At 32.2% G+C, this 22,849-nt stretch overlaps 1 protein-coding gene across 2 annotated transcripts in view; it reads right to left on the bottom strand.

Annotated features, from left to right (window-relative positions):
* Window positions 1–990, bottom strand: part of hace1 (HECT domain and ankyrin repeat containing E3 ubiquitin protein ligase 1) — a 58,533-nt gene extending 57,543 nt beyond the window's left edge. For both annotated transcript variants that reach the window (XM_088938226.1, XM_088938234.1), the window contains exon 1: window positions 703–990. In XM_088938226.1, the coding sequence (XP_088794352.1) occupies window positions 703–793 (91 nt within the window). In that variant the 5' untranslated portion in view covers window positions 794–990. The remainder of the gene's footprint in view (window positions 1–702) is intronic.
* Window positions 991–22,849: the final 21,859 nt, after the last annotated feature.

Raw genomic sequence — 22,849 nt, 5'->3', positions numbered from 1 at the left:
GAATAAAAACAATTGTAACAACACATTATATCAATACAAAGGTGGCGGATCATTAAAGGAGTAGTACCAAATCCCAACTCATTACTGTATTTGCAATTTTAAATTGAAACGGTTTTATTTATTAATTTACTGTGATAAATCTGGCTTATTAAATTACAATTGTTTTACAATACTAATGTCACTTTCGCATTTATTTAAAAACAAGAAATTAATCAGTATCCTGTCCATCGGACACTGATTCACCCTGGCAAGTAGGAGAGATCCGGGTGAATTGACCGAACAAAAACCGAACACAAAAGGTGCCAATACTTATGTAGGTTTACTATGGAAACAATTCTTCTACAAGACCAGTAGTTGGATGTGTGGATTTTTAATTAGTGTGAACATATTACAAACCTCACAGGGCCAAAACAAGTATTATAAAATTAATCAGTATCAGGATACGTTGTATATATTACGACGATAGTATTTTTTTCCATTAGTAATTAATCTGTTGTCAAGAAGAATGGATCAAAAAGAGAGCCTTATTCGTTACTCATCGTGTAGCCTAACTTAGGTATGGTACAACTATCAAAGACCACACAGCCACGTTGTATTATAAACACAACAATTAGTGTATTACACTATTCTCTTTACACATTTACACATGCTAACTCTAATTTGATTTTCATGTTTTTCTGTCTTTTTTTCCAGTTCTGTTACCTTCAGGGAGTTCCACAGTCCTTGCTCGTCTCAGTGACCGTGTCAGCCTATTCAGCTGTACATTTAACTGCTCCATCGCTCGTTCCATCATAGGTATGAAATGTAAGTTGGGAAAAATAAGCACTTTGTAAGCTTATTATTTCAAAGTAACATCACTAGACATATTCAATCATTCTAAATTACAAAAAAAACAACCAGAAGTATTCAAATTGCAGATACACCCATCTGTGATTCATTGCACATTATTTCCTTCTATTTGTTTTCCTTTCTTCCTGTTTGCTTTGAACCGCAAAGACACCTGGGTCTTGTAGTTTTATGGGGATTTGTAGACGAGGAATTATTTCAAGCTTGACGGGATAGATTCCGACTCCTCCGCTATCCTGTATTGGATAAAACGGATTCAAATGGATAGATGAAGAGAATTATCTGAAATAACTGCACTTCTTTAACATTTTAATTCTGTATTGCGCTAACTAAACGTAACCTAGCTGTGCTACTTTCCATAAGAAAAAATGTAGAAACATTTAAGAAATTAAAAACATGAAGAAGGGACCGTTCCATTATCTAGCCTGCTTGGTGGTTAAGAACTAATTGATCCAAGATAGAAGTCCAGAATAGAATGACTAGGTACTTTCCAGGACAAAGACAACGGACTATTTTTAGACTTTAACTGACAAGACTAAGAGGGGACCTGATTTACAGTGCCTTGCAAACTGATTCATAGGTTTCTTAGGGTGTTTCATTTGGCTGCTAGGAACAAATTTAGCTAAAGTGTTGAATTTAGCTCTTTTCATTAGTTACATTTCTTATATATATATATTCCTTAAATTTAGAAATGTGTCCTAATTCTGCCCTTTTATGTTATATTTAAGCACAATTCTCAATAGTAACCACAATAACTGCCATTGTAACCATGAATTTCATTAAGCTTTCTACAAAGATCCACTCCAGAAACTTTACTTTGTAATATTATAGTTCTACAGTATGTGGTATGAGGATATGCATTGTGTGAATGGGTATGATTTTGTACAACTACTTCAATCCTCAAAAACATTTATAAAATAATTATATTTGCATTTAAACAAGTATTTGTTTTACAAACAGGTTTGTGCTGAAAAATCATGTTTTATACATCTTGTACAGAGTATGCATCATAATCCATTATAATACCTGTCAACATTAAACATTGCTCATAATGATAGTAAAAAGAAGATGCAGTTTGAGGGGCAGGTCATTTAGAAATCTTTCTGATTTTAGTAATTAAAAAATAAAAAGAAAATGCTTCTATCAGTTTTTAGGCTTTATACTTGCGGTCTTTTCTTAATCTGAATTTTCTGGGGGAGTTACAGATAATGCTTCCTAAAATGGTTTTCTGAGACTTGTCTAATGCAAACTGAATAAAATTTAAAAAATCTATATTTTATTTCTGATACCAATTTTTTTACCATAAAATTCAACAAAGGTCACGTTCAAGGATATATTAATTGATGCAGGTGTAACACATTGCATTACACCTGTAATAATTACATGCTGTCTAATACTCCAGCACTGAGACCATTACACAGGTACACTTCATGGAAAAAGGAGACAAAGCTGATACAATTTGAAGTGATGAATGTGATAAAGGGTTTACTGACAGTGATGAAGAACAGACCTGACAGGTAATCGAGAATTAGTGTGAATAGATAATTATCAACAAGGCATTCATTTATTTTGGAACAAGTTAAAAAGAGAAAGTTTGGGCTGTGGAGCCTTCTTCAGGTGTTATTCAGGTAAATGTTTCAGCTGTGGAGCCTTCTGTGTTTTTTTTTTCAGCATGGAATAAACCCATTACTTGTTCCTTTGCAGCCTACACATGCTGACGCAGCTACCCACCTGAACTACATTCATTTATTTTGCTGTGTCCATGTCATATTAGTATATTCTTCCTTCCTTATTTAACCACTAAAATTGTGACAAGAGCAGTCTTATAGCAATAAATAAAAGTGTGAGCTTGTTGTAGAATGATTGTTATTAGTTATCACTTGATTCTGAGGTGGTTATAAATGCACAGTGATCAAAAATTATAATCAGTCATCCACAATCTAATCCCCAAAAGATTTTGTATAAGGTTTTTTTCCCCTTTCTTCATTTCATTTAATTTATTTCTTGTTGTATATCTAAAAATGTAGGCTGTAATATTGAAAATAAACCTGTAGATGTCGCAACTGTGCTGATAGGAGGGATAAATAAATATAACAATAGAAAATAAGAGAATATCCTGCCTTTTCAGTTGTTTGTGCTTTGAAATACCAAAACCCCATCAATTTCTGCCATTAGACCATTTATCAAGATGAAAAGTCTCTGAAACAAGCAACACTGACAAAGACAAGGAAAGGAGGGTATTGTATTCTTATTATTTTATTTTAAATACAGCTACAATTTTGTATATGTTATTTGTAATTACTGTTATCTAAACAACTTTCTTTTTAGAATTACAAAGCACAACCATTAATGTCGCACTGAAATTCTGAAATGTATTTAACTGAAAATGAAGCAAACTTAACATTATCTAAATTTTGATATTGTACTTTATGTCAAAGCTTATAAGATTTGAATCTCTCCTGTGCTTTTAAATAATATATTTATAAATCATCCTCACTTGTATTGCTATAAATTGATTACTTGAAACATTCATGATATCATGTTTAGGGAATAACATTCCAATATTAGTCTTTAATATATTAGTCTTTGTCTATTGTTAAATTATATGGACTGTAAAAACCTAAAGGATTTCTTTCTACTTCAAAAATCCAAGTTCAAGAAGAAAACCATGACCTGTACATTGAAGAACAATAGAAATATTACTTCAAAACACACAATCTTCTGAATATTGATGATATGTTGATAGCCTGTGACACTGATTTATTACAGACATATTAGGTTCCATCCAAAATACATTATCTATTGTGACGGATGTTATAATACAGAAGCAAAACTCACAGTATAAACATTTAACCTAATATTCAGGTTTCTTAGCCTGAAATAAAAATATTTCTCTAGAAATAAAAATATAAATGTTCTAGTTTTAAAATACAAATAAGCTGATTGAGTTTTGGGCTTGTGTGTTAGAAAGTTTTGAAAAACTAAAAGAAAATACTCTTTTCTCACATTGTTGAAAACATATGTTTTATTAAAATATACAGTAGTTATTATTAAAAACTGTGAAATCTACATCTTGTTATAACAAGATCTACTTACAGAACACTTTATATTGCTAATCTAATGTTCATTTAAACATTTAATTCTTACTTTAATTGTCACTGTTTTCAGTCTTTTTAAATAGAAATCATATTTAAACACTAACCAAAGAACATTTCAAGCATGTGTATTGTAAACGAGCCATACATTAATTCATACAGAGTGCAAAGAAAATATTAAGTATTATAAGTATTTATTTAAACAACAAAAGACCTTATAGAATAGAAATAGAAAATTCACACAATGTAGGTTATTAAAAGAACGTTGAATGCTTCAAGTCAAAGCTGTTACTAATACCTTTTCATTATACAAAAAAAAATTGTTTCACAAAGAAGTAACATCAAGGTATTTAATAAACATAAAATCACATATCTTGGCAATAAAGAGTAAAAAAAAGCTTCGATTTTTTCAAAAGATAGTTTTAAGATGGCCATTTATTGTAGGACATTTAATAATTCTATACTTCAAATCCTTTTTTGTTACAAAACATGACCAACAGGAAGAAATCTGTACCATCTAGTTTGGATGCTAGTACCCAACAGACACAAAGATTTAATCTTGCCATTTCTCAAGAGACCAGGTTATCAGATATCACAACATGACAGGATATCTTTTTTAGGATATCTTTTCTAGGCTCCCACAACTTTTTGAGCAAAAACCTACCTCTTGTTCTCAGTCTCCCTGTAGTTTTCACTTGCGTCCCTCTAGTTCATGTTGTACGGTCGATTCCGAAGAAGTCCATAGGATCAATGTTGTTAATACCGGCTTGGATGATTCCGAATACTTGAATCAGGCCCCCTTGTAATCTGCTGTGTTCACGTCTAAAAACAACCTATTCTTTTTTTTTAACATGTCAGTGTAGGACATTCCTTTCAGTCATGGGAATGCATCTGGTGACTTTTCTCTGTACTGATTCCAGAGCAGCAATATCATTTTTCATAACACGTGGACTTATCTTGTATTTGATATTCTAAATGAGAGATTAATAGTGTGTTGTACAAGTTTCACCTAACATTCCTTCATTCAAATTCTTAACATTTCTTAAGGTGCTTTTGTACCACTTTTCTCTCACAGCACGTTTTTAGTTTGTCCTGAAATTTAATACTAAAAGCCTTTATCCCTTCACTACTTGAAAAAATGTGCTCTTACTTCCGCTTCCAAAGATGTGTCAAATACACGTCTAACATTTTTGACACCAGGTTCTTCCAAAAAAAATATCCCTTTGATAGAATTTTCCTTGGATACAAGAAAGCCAAATGCGAAAGATACACATATAGAGAGAACCTATTTCCTATTTTAGTCCCCTTTTACTCTACACCCAAGGTTTTGCTGGTGCAAAAGGCAGTCCTGTTTCATACCTGACAGCATTTCACTGTAAAGGCTTGTTTAGGTGCAGCAGGCGTAGGTGCCATGAAAAGGGTTACACAAATGTAAATCATGGCAATTTTTATGTGCTTATTTTCTCAAACACCCTTTTCACTGAAAAATGTACTTTTGCTGCACAATGTCAAAAGTCTGAACTGAAAAAATATACTATATACAGAAAGAATAGCTTTTTTTGTTTTAAAAGCATAGTGCACTAATGTGTACAAACAAGTGTTCATTCAACATTATGGACTATATTGGTTTCAAAAGAAGATTTACATCTTCATTAGGGCTTCTGAAATTCATTTTTGGCTTTCAGATGGCATAAGTGTCATGGGAACCCACCCTGACTCCCATAAAGTGCGTTATTTAGGACCCTATGCAGACGGCACAATCAGGGACTGGAGAAGGACAACAGGGAAAACAGAGCTGGAACAGGATGGGATTACAGACAGGGGGCGGTGACGGCAGTGATCCAGTGCTCGGGGGGCGTGGTGAAGGCGAACGAGTCCAAGGGGAGACCAATTGGTAAAACAGGGTGCAGTCCAAAATCCAATACTGGGAGATCCAAAGCCAAAGACAAACACAGGGAACAGAAACAGGAACAGGAACCAGGAACACGGAAGATAAAATCATAACGGAGCCAGGTGCTCTGAGCCCCTGACCCAGATGGTCAGGACGCAGTTCTGAAGCCTATGCCATCGGGTCACTCCTGGACCCACTGGTAGGCGGGCTTCCGGGTGTCCATCTTCCAATGCTGAGTGCAGAGCTTCGGAGGCACGGGGTTTAAATAATACAGGGAAAAACCAGGGACAGGTGTACGTAATAAAACTAAAATACAAAAGGGTCGGAGCGCCCTCTAAAGGAGAGATGACAATCGTGAAAATAAGACATACAGAATCCTCGAAAGATTTGACACATTTCCAATACAGTTCTGATCCTTAATGTTAACATATATCTTAAATATTAAATGCGTATACATTTATTTGAAATATTGTGCTGTTTTACCTTAAAGCACCAACCATTTACTGTAGGAAGTAAATGCAACCAACACAGGATTGAGATTACATTTTAGATCTCAGCGATATGAATCTTCAGTTTACAATTCAGAAGAACTGATTATGCAGACAATTCTGTTGTGCATAATAATAACATCTTTGTATTTTTTAAGATGTCACAAACTAGCAGAAGAAATGTGTTTAAACTAGAGAAAATGTTGAATACATTAACACCAAAATTAAAAAATAAAACAAAAGGTAATATTTTTGCAAGGACAAAAAAGTATAATACTGTATTGGAATACTGTATAGTACTGTATTAAGCAGTGGGGGCAATCCAATCTTCCAATGCATGTTATTTCCATAAATAATGTATAGTTCAAAATAAATACTTCCATTTTATTGGTTAAACACACTTAAAAAAATAAATTACAGTTGGACATTCCTATATTCCACATTCTTACTTATAGTAGATACATTTCACAGCAACCCTTTAATGTAATCTATTAATTGTGCATTATGATGATGGAGAGCATAAAGCAAATCTAATTAAATGTTTTTTTTATATATCTCTGAGATGTACAATACATGGGTATTTAAACATGTGGAAATTAGGAAAATGAAGATTTTGAATGTTAAATATTTTAGAAGGACATACTTGAAATTAATATATTGTATTTGTAAAACAATATATAAAATGTATTAAATTGGCTTTCAGTATGAAATATATTAAATTGCCATTCAATGTTTTGCTTTAGAACCAATGTGACTCTTGAGCACAGTTTATCCCTTGGAAAGTAAAGCACTTTCTTATTATGCTAAAAAAGGTCATATTTTTAGTTAAAACAAACAATACAATGTTTTTTAACAAGATCAGATTTAAATAGAACAAACATTGTGTTATTGCTGACTCTAGTACAAAATTGAGTTTCAAAAACAAAATTGGGCTGTTTACAAGTCCATTTCCATATATGAAATACAGAATTAAAACTATGACATTTCAATGGATCTACTATATTTTGAAAAAATATTAAAATGCACCACATGTTTCTCTTATTTTGTATTCCATGATGTACATGGAATGAAGATAACTGGGGCATCTGTTATTAAAAACAAAGTATGGTTAAGTAAGAAGCTTTGTATGTGATATTACAAATGTAATATGTATTACAGATTACACATTACACAGGTACCAAAGTTCCTCTTCATCCAAAATTACAATCTAAATTTAAAATAAATCAACACTACACGTACATGTTTACAAAAGTATAATTTATTTAGCATTATCAGAGAAATGTTTAACACAAGCAGAAAATTAAATTAGCATTTAATATCAGACTTTATTTAATCATTTCATGGAAAATAAACCTTTGCAAACTCCAAGCAAAAATAACACAAGGCTTTAAGTTTGAATATGTTTATTCATAAAATAATACAATAAATTACTAGGAGTATGCATAACTAAAAGCAAACAAATTCATTAAATAAACAAAAAATAAAAAGTCTTCATAACTAAAGGTTAATAATAACTTAACTAACAATTACAAATATTGCTATTGTATTTTACCTTCCAGAGTTCCTAAGAAAAGTCAGTAAAAATATAGTTACAACATTTTATCCATTGAAAATAAACTAATTGTGGCTTTAAAGTGATGTAAATCTAGAATACATGAACATGAGCTTTTTATTCTGAGAACATGTTCTGGAAAGATTTAGAAATATAGTAGTCTAAAGTACTAAGGTATTAGGATAGGGTCATGTTTAAGACATAAAAAGTAATAAATAGAGCTATCAAATCGTTTCCTATCACTGAAGGAAAATTGTCTAGGGCAAAAAAAAAGGGAAGCCCACATTATTCAACCTTCAGAAAGACAGCACACCAATGAGAGTCAAAAATATTGAAGGAGGGTATTTAAATATTCTTTTATTAAACTTGATATATTTTTGTAGCTTTATAAAGTCAATTTCTTAATTATTAATATAAAAGTTTTACATTATTTATAAACATTATTTGTATTATTCAAATCACCTTTACACATTTTATTTCTGATTATGGATTTCCTTATTTATTTTTGCTTAACACTATCTATTCATACAATGTAATGATATACACTTAATTGCATTAAAATGGAATACCTCTAGAAATATCATAGTATTTGATGCATTTTTGTGGTCTTTTTAAACCAGAGCAAACACAGTGATATTACGAAGTTTCACTAAATGTGAACTATAAATATTAATATATTTCAAAATATATAAACAAAACCTAAAGATGCATTCTGGAATAAATAGAATGGTCTTTAAAAGCTTGGTGAAATTTAATAACTTTTATTAATCTGAAACAGGATTTCAATGTAATTCTAAAAATGATTGACTAAATAGCTCTTGATGGCCAATCCTGTAAAAGGTTTTTAAACAGTTTAAAAAATCTGTTTCTGATAATTACTGAAGTTCAGAATTTTTCTAATGCAGTGTATGCTGATCGTTGTTTTAAAGTTTCATGCTTTAAACTTCTATTTCAGTCAATTTTCTTTACTGATTATTGATTTTAGTTTTAAGAATTAAAAATTCCTATTTCCATATTTCAAGTAAGCAGTTACAGTGCAGCATATTTGCACATCAAAATTTCCTAATTTATTAAAAGTTTTACTTATGACATTTTAACACTACTGGTCTCTACGTCAATTAAATGTACGTTTTTAAAACAGTGTATGTACACATAAACATAAAATACTAAATAAGACCAGATCATTTTCTAAAATCATTCAAAGAAGTTAGACACTTCCAAATAAAAAATATAAATGTGTTAAAAGTGGTCTAATTTACAAGTGATATACTAAAATTGCATGGTGTGTTAGTATGAATTAAAAAAAATACAAATTTATTTGCAAATGGTCAGAAGCGGAAATTCACTAGGCACAGTGGATATATTAGAATCAAATGTTCTTTGCAAGATATAGTCACTAGAGGGCAGACAACTACTACTTTGTGCTTGGCTCCCATACCGTATTAAATTACTGTATTACACTACAAAGCCATTAATAAGAAATGAATAAAGTCTACACCGTATCTTTCCAATACAAATACAAACTAATTAAATAGAAATGCATGTATCATAGTGTAAAATTAAATACTGAACCTCTTTGTTGATCATGATAAATATTAAGGCTTAGTTTCACACCCATCGATGAGTAGATTGATGGGTTTAATTCGTATTAACTCCCAATGTCAAAAATCCAGCAGGTCTGTTTATAACTCCAATCTTGCTTCTGATGAGCGACGGGGAATAAAACACACGACCAATGTCAACTGAATGAAGCGCACTGTAATGCTAGAATTGAGATCTTAGTATAAGTGTTAGCTATTCATTATTTTTCATCAATGTGGCTTTTAAAAGGAGCATTAAAAACAACGGAACTGGTCAACTTTCTTATCCAAATGACCACGAAAGGTAAGGGCTACCTAAGAAAAATCCTTCAATGCAAGATCTATGTAGTGGACTAGTGGCAGCCGAATATTTGCAGGCCACTTCTTTTGCGCTTAAATTCTGATTAACTGGTTACCCAGCAAACTCTATGCTAAGAGCTAGGCCAAACGCAGTCTTTTCCGATCCGCGTTAAAGAAGCGCACTCAGGCTGTGGCGAACAGTCGGGAAACAGTTCCAATCTGGCGCTGCGCGATCCAGCAGCCAATCGCTCCCGCTGAAGTGCAGAGAGCAGGTGAGGCAGCTGTGACGCTTGAGGTTCGAGCGGTATGGCTTGTCACAGTGTAGTTATCACCGATAGAATTCTATTGAATGCCCGCTACTCCCATTGCAGCTACTGCTTCAAGTCCCTCAACTCAGGAAGTGAATACACCAGTTTCTGAGAAATAATTAGTCACTACGACAATGGCGAACAATAGGTAAGCTGCTGCATACGCCTTTCTTTATCATAATGAATACTGCTGATTAACCCTACGAGGGCTGGCAACTGAATCGCCTTTAAAAGTAATACGTGAGGAGCTGAAAACAAATTACAAGAAGCCTGTGTCGGAGTTCCCATTGCGTTGCCATGAAGATGTAAGGATGTCTCATGTTCTTCCGGGTTCATATTTGTTCGGTATGGAAAATAGAAAACGCCAAACTCCTTGGCAGACATCCAACACTTTAATTTTCATAAACCACATCATGTAGAGCCTTGTGTGGCTTTGAGGAGCGATTCCAGGATGATAGGTAGACTTTGAGCATAACCTAACGTGCTCTGCAACTAATTTGCTGCCTTTCACAATTTAACTATTGCTAGACCTGGCTGTAGTCCTTTGTGCTCAGCTGCTCCTTGGCAGTTTCGGCTCCAAAGCTTTCCGATCTCAAGCACGAGGGGGCGGCATTTTATATTCCAAACATTCAGCCTGTTAATATTCTGTCACACGTGTTTTAATTTTTAGGTTTTCCCAGAAATGTGGTTTGAATAATATTTAACAATATTCTGCCAAATATACTGGAAAACGTGTGACATTCTCTTTAAAACTGTATGTATATAGCCTATAGTAAGAGTCCTTCACAAATTGGATTGCAATTCAGACACAGGTCACTGATTCTAGATTAGTCATCCATGATTTCAGCAAAGAATTTTAACCTTTGTCGAATAAGATTTGTTTTTTAATTATACTCAATGGATAAGCAATACCGTCATTTTGGCGTTTGTACGTTGGTAATAACAAATGTAATTGCTGTTTTGTTTAAAGCTCGTCTATAGGCATTCGTTGCTATGGGGAAATACTTAAATCCATGTATTGTTGTGCAGCAATGTAACAAGTAATGGTTGTGCCTTAGCGAAATCAAATAGATGTGCAGCTATCTTTTCGTAAACCTGTTAACAGAGACGTGTGAGGTGTTGACTGGTAGAACCATCCTTATTTAAGAAAAAAGCAAAATCATACAATTTGAAAATACTGTAAGCATCAAATTTAGAATTTAGGGTTGGTCTAAAAATACTTGGGTAAAAAATATTTAAAACTTTACTCGTCCTTTTTTTGTAAAATTATTGACAAGTATTCTTACTAAAATTTAAACGCCTTTAAAAACAAATACGTTAATTGCATATAAAAGCATCTGTCATTTTCCGTTTTTTTTTAAAACTTGCAATAGGAAATTAAAATTAGTAGCCTATGTTCCCGTAACGTCTTTGTTCGAGTCGTTTTGTGAATATAAATCCGTATTGTCAAGAAATTTAATTTGTAGTTATAGGTTCTTTAAATATTTTTTCAAAATTCTAATGAAATAAAAAGTTGTAGCTTCACTGTAAACCACGATTAATGATAGTGTAGAAATTGTTTGAAAGACTGGGATACATAAGCATACAAAGAGAATCCAATACATATACACACACACATATGTATACACCCAGTGTTCAATTTAAAATATTTATGTTCCATAACAAAAACGGTGCCTCATTTAAACTAATGCATTAAGGACCCCTTTAAAGTATTTCACGCATTTGATTAAATACGATCCTTAGTTTTCCGCATTACTACAGTCACATAAACCAAATAAAATCTACATTGCCTTCCCAGCAGGAAACTGCATCCTATGAAACACAACACTATGTTGTCGCTAGCCATAGTTCTGAATCAAGATATACATGCATATTGATCACTCCTGATTTTAGCTCAAATCTACTTTGCGAATCCCTGCAAAGGTGAAAAACGTTTTATTATTTTGTTACCAGTTTGTGGCATGTCACTATGCACTTATCAGAACTACCAAAAGGTACGTGTATAACAGTGTTGCTGTTGTAAGACAGCTGTGCTGGTACAGAAAGAAGTGCAAGCATTATATATATATAGTACAGAATAGAAAAGGGCAACTAATAGCAGAGGAAAATGTGATAGACTAAAAGAGTAAGATTAATCTGTATTAGATCTTTATAGCATTGACTATTCATCTTCGAACACAGTTTTAGCAAAAACCCTTATTTTGCATACCTGTATCTATAGAAATCATTAATTTCTAGTTTCAATGAGAATGCATTATGGAAATCCATAAACTCTTAACTCATTTTGCTACACGTTTGTAATCCAATATAAAATGTAAATTTCCTTTTTTTTGTCAGGATGTACCTTCAGGTTATCATCTTGGAGACAGTATATGCTCAGCCTTCATTTATTGGCTTTCCCAGTATTGACAGTTTTGTTGCTCAAATTTAAACAGAGAATATTATTGACATCCTGCTGCTAAAAATAGAGTACATGGATATGCAGGATCATCAAATAAAAGGTCAGAGGTGACACACCAGGGGAAAGGTCATGGAGCTCATTTCAAGCAATCAGTTACCAGCTTTCCTCTATCTGAACAAAGGCTTAATTATAGATGGAACAGAGCCCTGCAATGGTGATTGGTCATCACACAGCAGAGAAATGAGAAGGCTAACAGCTGAAAGCTGATTGATGTCTTTTACATCTTTATTTTCTCTGGGTTCAGTTTGCACAAAAGCTGATTTCCAAAAATCATGCCAAACACAAACTACAGAAAGGACAGTTAAAGGTAACGCAGAACTATTTTATTTCTGTTACAAAATTAAATATCAGCAATGTTTAATTTTTAAAACACTGAATCAGTGAAAATGTGTTTTATATAAGTAGCTAAGCTTTTCCCTTTTTCTGTTCACCATTTCAGTAACATGAAGTGCATGCATATTAGGAACCACAGCTGTACATTTACTAAAGATAGAAACAATCCATGCTATAGTGAAAGTGTTAGCCATTTACTGTAAGTATAGATACTCTATGTTAAACACAAAAATATCTAGTTTGGCTAAGCCAATAACATATTGTATTTCAGCATCTCCTCATGCACATGCATTGTACTCATTAGAGTTCATATTTATAAAAGAAAAATATACCCTTTTGACAGAATGTTTAACAAGAACTAAAGTGGACAAAATTACACAAGTGTTACATCTTTGAGTGCATTAATTACATCTGGAGTTAATAATAATAATAATAATTCCTTACACTTCTATAGCGCTCCTTCACTTTTAGTGATAAAAGATACAAATAAAGCAAATTGGCTACATGAAACAGTTCTAAAAAAGATGTACCACTTTATTATTTTGAAAAGGAGAAAACATCACCACTGGCTGTATAAAATTTTATTTTAGCAGTTACATTATATGTTACTTTTGAACGTGTGGCTCAAATTGATAAAAAAAACATCCTCACATTTCTCAGATGTCTGGAATACAGCAGGTGTCAATTGTTTCTTTTAAAATAATGCATGTGGTATATAATGAAATTGGAAAAAAGAATAATAATGTTCTTTAGTTGAACAATTTTTATTGTAATGATGTGTTTCAACAAAATGTTAAACTAAATGTTAGAAGTCTTCTAGACTGTACAGTGATGATGTACATCATCTGCTAAAACTTTTGCTCAGCTTCAGAAGTGTCATTCATTCTCTGTGGTGCTACAGAATAAATTTACACAGATTGTAAATGCATTACTTTTACTTTGCTTTTACTTCATGGTAGCAATCAGTAGCCGACTAAAAATAGTTATTTAAATCTCCACTTCTAAAAAACCAAACATTTGATACGTAAAGTAAATATGGTTGGAGGCGCATTTCCTTCCATCCCTTCTTTAAAATATTTTCAATTTTTTAAATCTAATCATAAGATTATCATTAAGATTAATCATAAATTATCCTTATCGTAAACACTTTTGCTAAACTATGTCTCCCTAAAATTCACAAATCACAAAGTTCCCAGAGCCCCAAATCTCTTTTCAAACATAGTATCTCTCACTGTTAAGTCAGATTTATTTTGAATTATTTATATTGTTTATATTTATTGTATATATATATTTATATTATTAAAACAATAAGTATTATTAGATAAGGCATAATATTTTTCTTAAAAGATTAAACTTACCTTAAAATTAATATTTGATTAAAAACTAGATTACAACACTGTGTCTAAACAATTTCAGTCATGGATAAAAGAGATCTATCTTTTCAATACAGAATGTTTTAATCTGTGTTGATACATTATTGCAGTACTGAGTGCTTTGTGGCAACTGCCTGACAGTTCCTCTCAGAACATTTAATTTCACACAAAATAATTTTATTTTTGTTTACCGAAGCTACATAAGATCGTCTCAATAATTTACATTGCAAATCTTTTCTCAAGATAATTGTTCTCATTTTCTGCTTAATGTTATGTATTAGCTATACATATAAGGAATTAAAAATATAATCCTAAGGTTATTTTGTATATTGTGCCACATTATATTTTTATTATAACAACATCTAAAGTTTTTCTTTAATTTCATTCATTCTACGTATGCTAGGAACATGTTTAGAATAATCTGATCATTACACACGGTATGTACCTACATTTCCTGAACAGTAATTATCTCTGTAAGCATTATGCTTTACTTTAAAATTAAGATTGTAAATGTTTATCTTTGTAACAAACAGCATTATAATTTATTAAACAAGTTAAAAACAAAGCAGAAATGACCTAGTGAAATTAATAATTGCCTACAAATTTAGCATGCACTTCATTTGTTAAGAACTACTTAAATCATTAATAGTGTTCCTGTAATTTTAAATATTTTAAAGAACAGTTACTTCAGTACAAATAAAGCATTGCAATTGCAAGACTATAAATTTCAACAAAACTACCACTGGCACTATTTGTTCATACTTAAAACATAGTTTGACCTAAAGCTGCAGATATTGTATGTAAATTAGTGTATCTAAGGAGTATTTTTTTTAGCAAATACTATACTCCCTAAGTCTTTGAAAGAAAAAGGATTTGTGATAAAAACATCTATATAATGTAGTGAATATCTAGTTCTAATTATTTTAATTATTTATTTTCTTAATGTGCTACAATTTTCAAAACTGGTCCAGATGTTTACATGAAAATAGTACACACTATTTCATGCTTTTGCATGAGTGTTCTTTAACAGAACATATAAAGACAGAGTGTTGCTCATAATGGAATGCCTAGTATCAGACAGGTCACAAAGAAATGCTGTATTCTTTTTACACTGTATACAATAATTAAGATAAATACTTATTTTATTAGCAAGGAAAACCTAATCCTACCTTACTATATATGTGCTTGAACAGATATATTCCCTATACACATTTATAAGTAAAATTAAGTTAAGATAAGTAAAAGCCACATCACAATTCCAAAACAAAAGAGTTTGTTTAATGTTTTGAAAATGTAATTGTTTAATGTTTATTTAATACTCATGTTGCTGTAATTTTTACTTTCATTATTACCCTAGACGATGTAAATAATATTCAATTGAAAGATTATACAATGTTTATATTTCATGATAATACATATAATTCATTATCATTATTGTTTCTGGTACGAACATTTAAATTACAAAGTCAACCTAAAAGTATACTTTGAATCACCAATGTAAAAATATTTTATTTTTTTGACAAGCCACACTGTCATTAATGAAATATAAATATTAAATTGATGGAATACTACTTATTCAACCCTATATCAATAAACGTCTTGCATTTTCAAATGATGCTATAATGGAAATGTTCCACTAGGAGTTATTCTTCGCATAATAAAATCAGGTAATTGGTTCATTGAACATAACAGAAAAACGTACTATACTATTGTTACTATCCCTCAATTTATTTGAAATGATGTAATAACATTATATATTTTCAATATTCATTATCCTGTTCCATTTACTACTTATTTGCAACAGGCAAAATACCATTATCTGTTATATCCACCTAAAGTCCACTACAAACAAGCTTTTATAACATCTATAACCTTTAAGAGAAATGCAGATTTATACATGCTAAAAAACTGCCTCCTATCCCACACAATTGACATCTGTTCTATAGGCACTTGATTGATCTTCACTTGCACACACAGGGAAAAAGTCTCCTTATGGCTTCAGTTGCAGAGCTACCAAAAGGCATGTAGGAGGTGTGAGACTTAGATGTTTTCAGGATTCAAACAATTGTGCTTTCATGCCACTAGAACGAAGTTCTCTTCTTTAAAATTGTTAGAAGAACCAAGTGCTCTCCTGTCACTTGTTACCTTTCTTATGTTCTTCAAAACTACTTTGTGATAAATATTAAAATTAAAAAAATAATTTAATTGATGCTTAACTGAAAAGTTAGAGACTGAAAAGAGAAGATACAGTGATTATTTTTTAAAGAGTTGTTTTTGGTAGTGGTGTTATTCAACTTAAAGTCATACTAAATCCTCCATTCGATAAGAATGGTAAAACAATTTTGGCAGCAGTTGAAAGGATATGATTTAAGTAAATTGATATCCTGCATTACCTTAACCGATTTAGTTTGTAAACAACATATCTAATTTGAGAGGCTTATTATTTATTTTCAGACTATTATGCTTAATGCTTTGTTTCCAATAAATAGAAAATTAAAATGATTACAGAAATAAGGGAAGGACTACAAAATTAGGAAAATTTTTGGTAAATGTGTAATCTGGAGATTACAGAACGTATCGAGAACTAAAGGGCATATGGGTACTAGGCTGATCAACCAAGATAAGGCACTGTTGTGTTGTACCATGCTATGAAGCAGTTTATACTGACATTTTTCACTGCTATCCTAATTGATAAAACAAACATTTAAACACCAAGAAGAAAATGATTACTTTCTCAAATGTCTTCTTCCTATTAACAAAACACCCACCCCCAGAAAAATGTAACTTATTACTCTTGTCTCAAGTTTCTCACGTTTTTCTGTAATTTGTACTTTATCGCCAACCTACAAGTTAAGTAATGTTTTTCTTCCATATCATGTGGCATTTTCAATATGTCTGTACATGGACACTGCAGCATGATAGGGTGGTGCTTTGAGTTGCTGCCTCATAGTTCCTAAACCCTGGTTTTGATCCTGACTAAGGTGCCTTGTGTAAAGTTTGCTTGTTCTGCTCCAGTTGACTAGGTTGCCAAGTGCTTCAAAAACAAATAGTTTAGCAGCGCATTGTACATTAAAAGTATTAAATATTCTTTTGCCCCTCAAATTGCATATACAAGTTGCAGATGGGTATAAGCTGTTAGGTTGAAAAATAAAAACAAATTACTATTAGGACCAATCGTGTGATATACAAAAAATGTCAGTAGACATTTCAGAACAAATGAAATGAGAAAAATGCTATGAGAATTTCTGAAATTCTTATGAAAGTTTTTACTTACAACAAGTTTTCAACAGGCAGAATTTGTCTTAATTTACACAATATGGAAAGCCTTGGAGAAAGTAAAAGCTACTTGAAAGCTGGTTTGGTAACAGTAAGCTGAGTATTGTGTAATGTTCTTCAGGAATCAATAAAATAGCCCTACATATATAGAAATGGTGTTCATATCATGTATTGGCTAAAACACATTACTTATCATACTACTTATTCATACGAATACTTTTCATACACAATATTTGTGTGAAAAGAAGGGTCCTAACATTAAATTAGCTTACCTAGCAGATAAAAATAACAAAACAACTTTGAGATCCCCAATCATTAAAATTTTTAAGCTTTTTTTTTTGCTCATGTGAAATAATACAGCACAGTCAATTTAGATAATTAAAGTACTGTCCTTTAATATCATATACATTCTTCATATACTATAATATACCACAATGTATCTGCATAGGGTTAATTCAATTTACATTTTGTTTATTGTGCATGTGTATGTGTGTTGCAAATCAATTACTGTTGTTTGAGTACCATCAGTTATAATCTTTACAGCTATTTGTGGAACAATCAGAAGAAAAATCACATTTCATCCTGATTTAGCTAGTTTTAATTACAGCTAGGCTGTCCCATATTTTGTTGAAGCCCTAATTTAGATCATCCCAGTTCCTAAAAGCTGATGTTTGCAGATTATTAAAAATAAGTGAATGTCTTAATCTCAAACGACTTAAAATCTTAAAAACAATTACACGCAAATATTTGAGCAAATGATGACTTTTATCATTCGTAATACAGTTGCATGTATGTTATATATATCATTTGCAACAATAAAATCTGAAAACAAAAAAAACAATATTCAGTGTATTGTATGCATTCTTTCTAAACAACATTTTCCAAAACATAAAAATAGTTTTAAAAAGCATCAATGTTGAATATTCTTGTACTAAACTGTACACATGAAAGATGTGGAATATGTACGTCAAGATGCATTATCATTGGCAGTTTAATTTTGAACTATTCCCTATTTGTGTTGACAGTCATTATGAAACATTATGAATTCCAATATACAATACACTTTATCAGGAGTAAAGCAAACTAACATCCTGAGGTAAAATTATATGATTGATAAAACTCAATCCAAAATCTAGTTCATAGACAGTAATAGTAACAGGAAATTCTCACCTGTACAATATTTTGAGAAAAGTCCAAACCATGAAAATTATTTTACACAGCAATTCCTAAATGTTTGCTAATCAACTTTACCACATGTCGCTAGACACAATATCTTCTGGGCAAACCTGTACTTTCTAGCAACCTGAGGTAATGGATGTTGTTATGGGAATTTGCTTCTTTCTTAAGTAAGAGGTTACACTGGACAGCCCTCTGCCCCCTTTTTACTATCTTCTGAGCATTCTCAGCAAGGTTCAACAGCTTTCATTGAGAAATGAGGGCTTCTCAGAAGGTCCAACAGCCTTCATTGACAATTGATCGTTTTGGCTGCTTTACATTTGAGTGTCAGAGGTAGATGGATTAATGTGTTTCTGGACCTAATACTAGCTTTAAAATGCTAATAGAATTTGTGAAGAAATTCTAGCACATCATATCTGATTCTGAGAGCAACTAAAGAACTAAAGTTAACCCCCCCACAATGCCCTGAATTATCCAGAACATGATAGAAGACTTTATGATGTAATAAAACAACCTAAAAAAGCTCAAGTACACCCTTACCTCAGAATCATCTCACCTACAATAACATGCTCAGCGTCATGTTGGGAGGATGTACAAGCATAGTCAGAATTGACTATCTTATAGCAGACATGCTTGAAAATGATTGGGTACAAACAGGGGTATAGACTTCTTATAAATTCAGAAACATGGTTTGGGTGTGGGACCGAATTACAAATATACAAATTCCATTTTCCATACACTACATTGTACTTCAGAGCACAAAATAAGTATGAAAATTCTCCTTGTCCAAAATGATTATAAGCATTTAAGTATAGGTGGGGGAAGGAATATTCAAATAAATATGTTAAGCACATCTGAGTGGTTGAAAGCCATTTGTGGTATTGTGAGCACCATTTTGTCTATCAATCAGCTCTTCATTCCAAGGTGGATCATTACAAAGGGGTATGTGGAATTTTCTTTAAATTGTTCTGTTTTATTCCTTCTTTACAATCATATATCTTCAAACTATTAACTTCATACAAGATGCTATTAAGGTTTCTGTGTACTGAATCGGAATAATAGTTTACACAGCTAACGTGCAACAATTTGTCCTAATATTAAATGGCTGAGATGTGCCTGATGCATTTGCTGTAGGTTTCAACTGTTATGCACTGGCATATATTATATTCATCTTATATATAAACATTATATACTGAATATTTACAATAGTTTATAAAATGTTTTCTAAAGAATAATTAGATTCCAGTCTGCAAAAGATACAAAATTATTTCCGTTTAAAACCAATTATTTCAGACGTTTTCAAAATAACTCTCATGTTGGCAGAATGTCCTGGCTAAAAGCCAAATACGGGCAACAGATAGATATGATACAGTTTATATTAATTGGTTGTGATTACAAATTAGTGTATTATACTTTAAATGACTGGATTTGCAATACATCCGAGTTAAATTCCAACAATTATAAAACATTCTCAAAATTTAAGCAGCTGCATTTACTGATAATATAAATACTGCGATAATTGTTTCATAACAACAAATACATTCAATAAAATGAAAAGACTGAGATATAACAAAAAACAAATCATCAATATGTTAAACAGAATTACCGATGTAATACATCTGATAATGTAATGTATTTCTCAGCACGTTACAAATTTTAATTCGAATGAACTATATGCATTGTCTAGAATTTTTATAGTCGGTCTATATGACAAACAGATGGTGACTTGAAAGTGAATGTGCCGTTGAAACCTGCAGAGACCCTAGGCCTAACTGTTATATTCTTTCTTATCTGGACTGATCTCTGGTTTGCCCCCTCGGTTTAACCTGCAACAGCAGACCTGCCAGGAATTATGTTGGTGAGAAGAAAGTACGGTTTACTGTCGCCAGATGCTGTTCGGGCTGAAACCAAACTTTCTGCTAACATGCAATCTTCAAAACACCTGCTTTGTTCTTTTTTTCTATAACTGGAGCCGCTTTGGTCAGAATAAAAGCTCACGTTCACAAAGAGCGCGGTCTTAAAATAGCCTATTGCAACCTGAGCTTAGATACTGAGACGGTATACTGTACTGCTGTCTGCGCAGCTTGGTTCTTCTTAGTTTAACCAATCGTTGTCGGCGAGTTTAGACCTGTAACAGTTAAATTATACAATCTTTAGTTGAAAGCAAGGCATTAAACAAAGACAGCACAAAAAGTCTGTTTATAAGTCATTTAGACTTGCATTTAGCCGTTTTCTAGTGTATAAACGGTAATTTTATTTGCAAGATGCCTTTGATGATGACTTCGTAAATACCTAGAAAATTGACTTTTCCCAGCTATCATATACTTATATGAAAACAGACAGACAAACCTTTGGGAAATATTTTACTCGATTTTAGAACTTACATGCAATAACAGTTTTACAGTCTTCAAAATACCATATTTACCTTTCGTCCCCCAAAAGAAACCTTTAATGAGATCAAACCTAAGGAGTTCCAGCACGCAAACCGTATTGAATTACAGTATTATAATTAAATATTAATTGGCGGAAATAATACCTTGCATTGTGTAAAGAAAAAAATCCGTGATGCGGTCTGCCTTAAAGCAATGAGCGATAATATCGACAATTAAGAAAAATCGCAAGCGGCATAACCTTTGATTTTCAGGCGTTCATTTGTTTTGACAAACCGATTATTGTGTTAAACTATTCTCTAATTAGGTAAAAAAAAGTTCTGAAAGGTGTTACCGTACATTCGTACACTATCATGAAATAACAGACAATATAATTAGACTTTTTACGTTTGGTTATTCATTATCTCTATCATTTTCAGGTTTTCAAGGAGACTATGAGCACATTGAAGAAGGCCTCATCAAGCTCAGGTGAGTCGCGTCTACAACAGCACTATATAATGCAGTCTTGCGGAAATGCTTTTTCCCCATTTATTATTTAGGAAATCAACAAAACAAGGCGCTTTCAGTTATTTCGAAGAGGAAAAGACGTGCGCATTAAGAGAGTTGCATCCAGTTCAAGTGTATTTTTAGAAAATACATTTTAATAAAAATACACGACGGAAAAGTTTTGCAACATAGATTCGAATTGTCATTGATAACATTTACGGGATTTTGATTGTTAACTTTATCTTTGCCATCGGTAAAAACAATATGGACTATTAAACGGCTTAATAGCAACAATCACTAAAGTAGTTACACTTTAAAAGCAGTTTACTACTTTATGTGTCCATTTATATTGTAGTGTTTGTCAAAGTTTATATTAGTCTAAACATACAAGAAAGGTACTGTTAATAATTAATAAACCTAAACGATTTGTTGACGTTTTAGTTCCCTGGTGTAACAAAACATAGCTGTTTCACAAATATGTTTTTTGTGTCAGCTTCCAAAGTTTACTTAGATCAAATCTAGACGAAGAGATGAACTCATACTAGTGAGTAATACGACTTTAAATACGATAACAACATCGTGTAATTACACACTTGTAGCTCCGAAACAAACAATAGCGTCACAAGTTGCTTACATTTTACAGACGATGTTGTAAAAAATAACTTTTAGTAAAGACTATTTAACCAGCCTGTTTCTTTCAAAGCTAAGACGATCGTTAAGCACACATTAAAATGCGATGCATCGGTGAAAAATTCTGATGTTTAACTTACTTTTGATGCTGGTTTGTTGGCTTTCCGTCCTTGTATTACTTGCTTGAGTCAATATTGGCTCCTTTCCCAGCGGCACTTTCTTTCCGCTGTAAAGCTCAAGCACATTGCTGGGCAGCTTCTGACGTCACCACTCAAACAAGGGGTTTCCTTTGGTGATGTCATCAACTTTTTTAACCTTACGAATGCCACAAGCCCATCTAGCATTACGAACGTCGTGTGCATAACATAACTGAATGCTTAAAAAACATTACAGTGTAACGTTTTTTTTTAATAATTATTATTATATAGATTTGAGACGTGGCCTTATTAAGGAACTGATCTCAGTTCACCACACAGACGTCCAAAAGTCCACGCAAGCAGTGAACCTTTGATTTGCAATTTAAAACGGACAATGACGAAGAAATTGGAAGGAAGTTCCAGAGAAAGCATAATGATTATTGAAGGATCTACCTTCTACTCTTACCGAGCATTCGGATGTTAAGAAGCCCAAAGTCCATAGGACGCAAGGCACAGGGTCTTAATGA

The sequence above is a fragment of the Atractosteus spatula genome, chromosome 2 (assembly GCF_055471065.1).
Source record: "Atractosteus spatula isolate fAtrSpa1 chromosome 2, fAtrSpa1.hap1, whole genome shotgun sequence".
In the NCBI taxonomy this organism is placed as follows: domain Eukaryota; kingdom Metazoa; phylum Chordata; class Actinopteri; order Semionotiformes; family Lepisosteidae; genus Atractosteus; species Atractosteus spatula.
The sequence above is the reverse complement of the archived record's forward strand: the minus strand, read 5'-3'. Positions and strand labels throughout refer to the sequence as shown.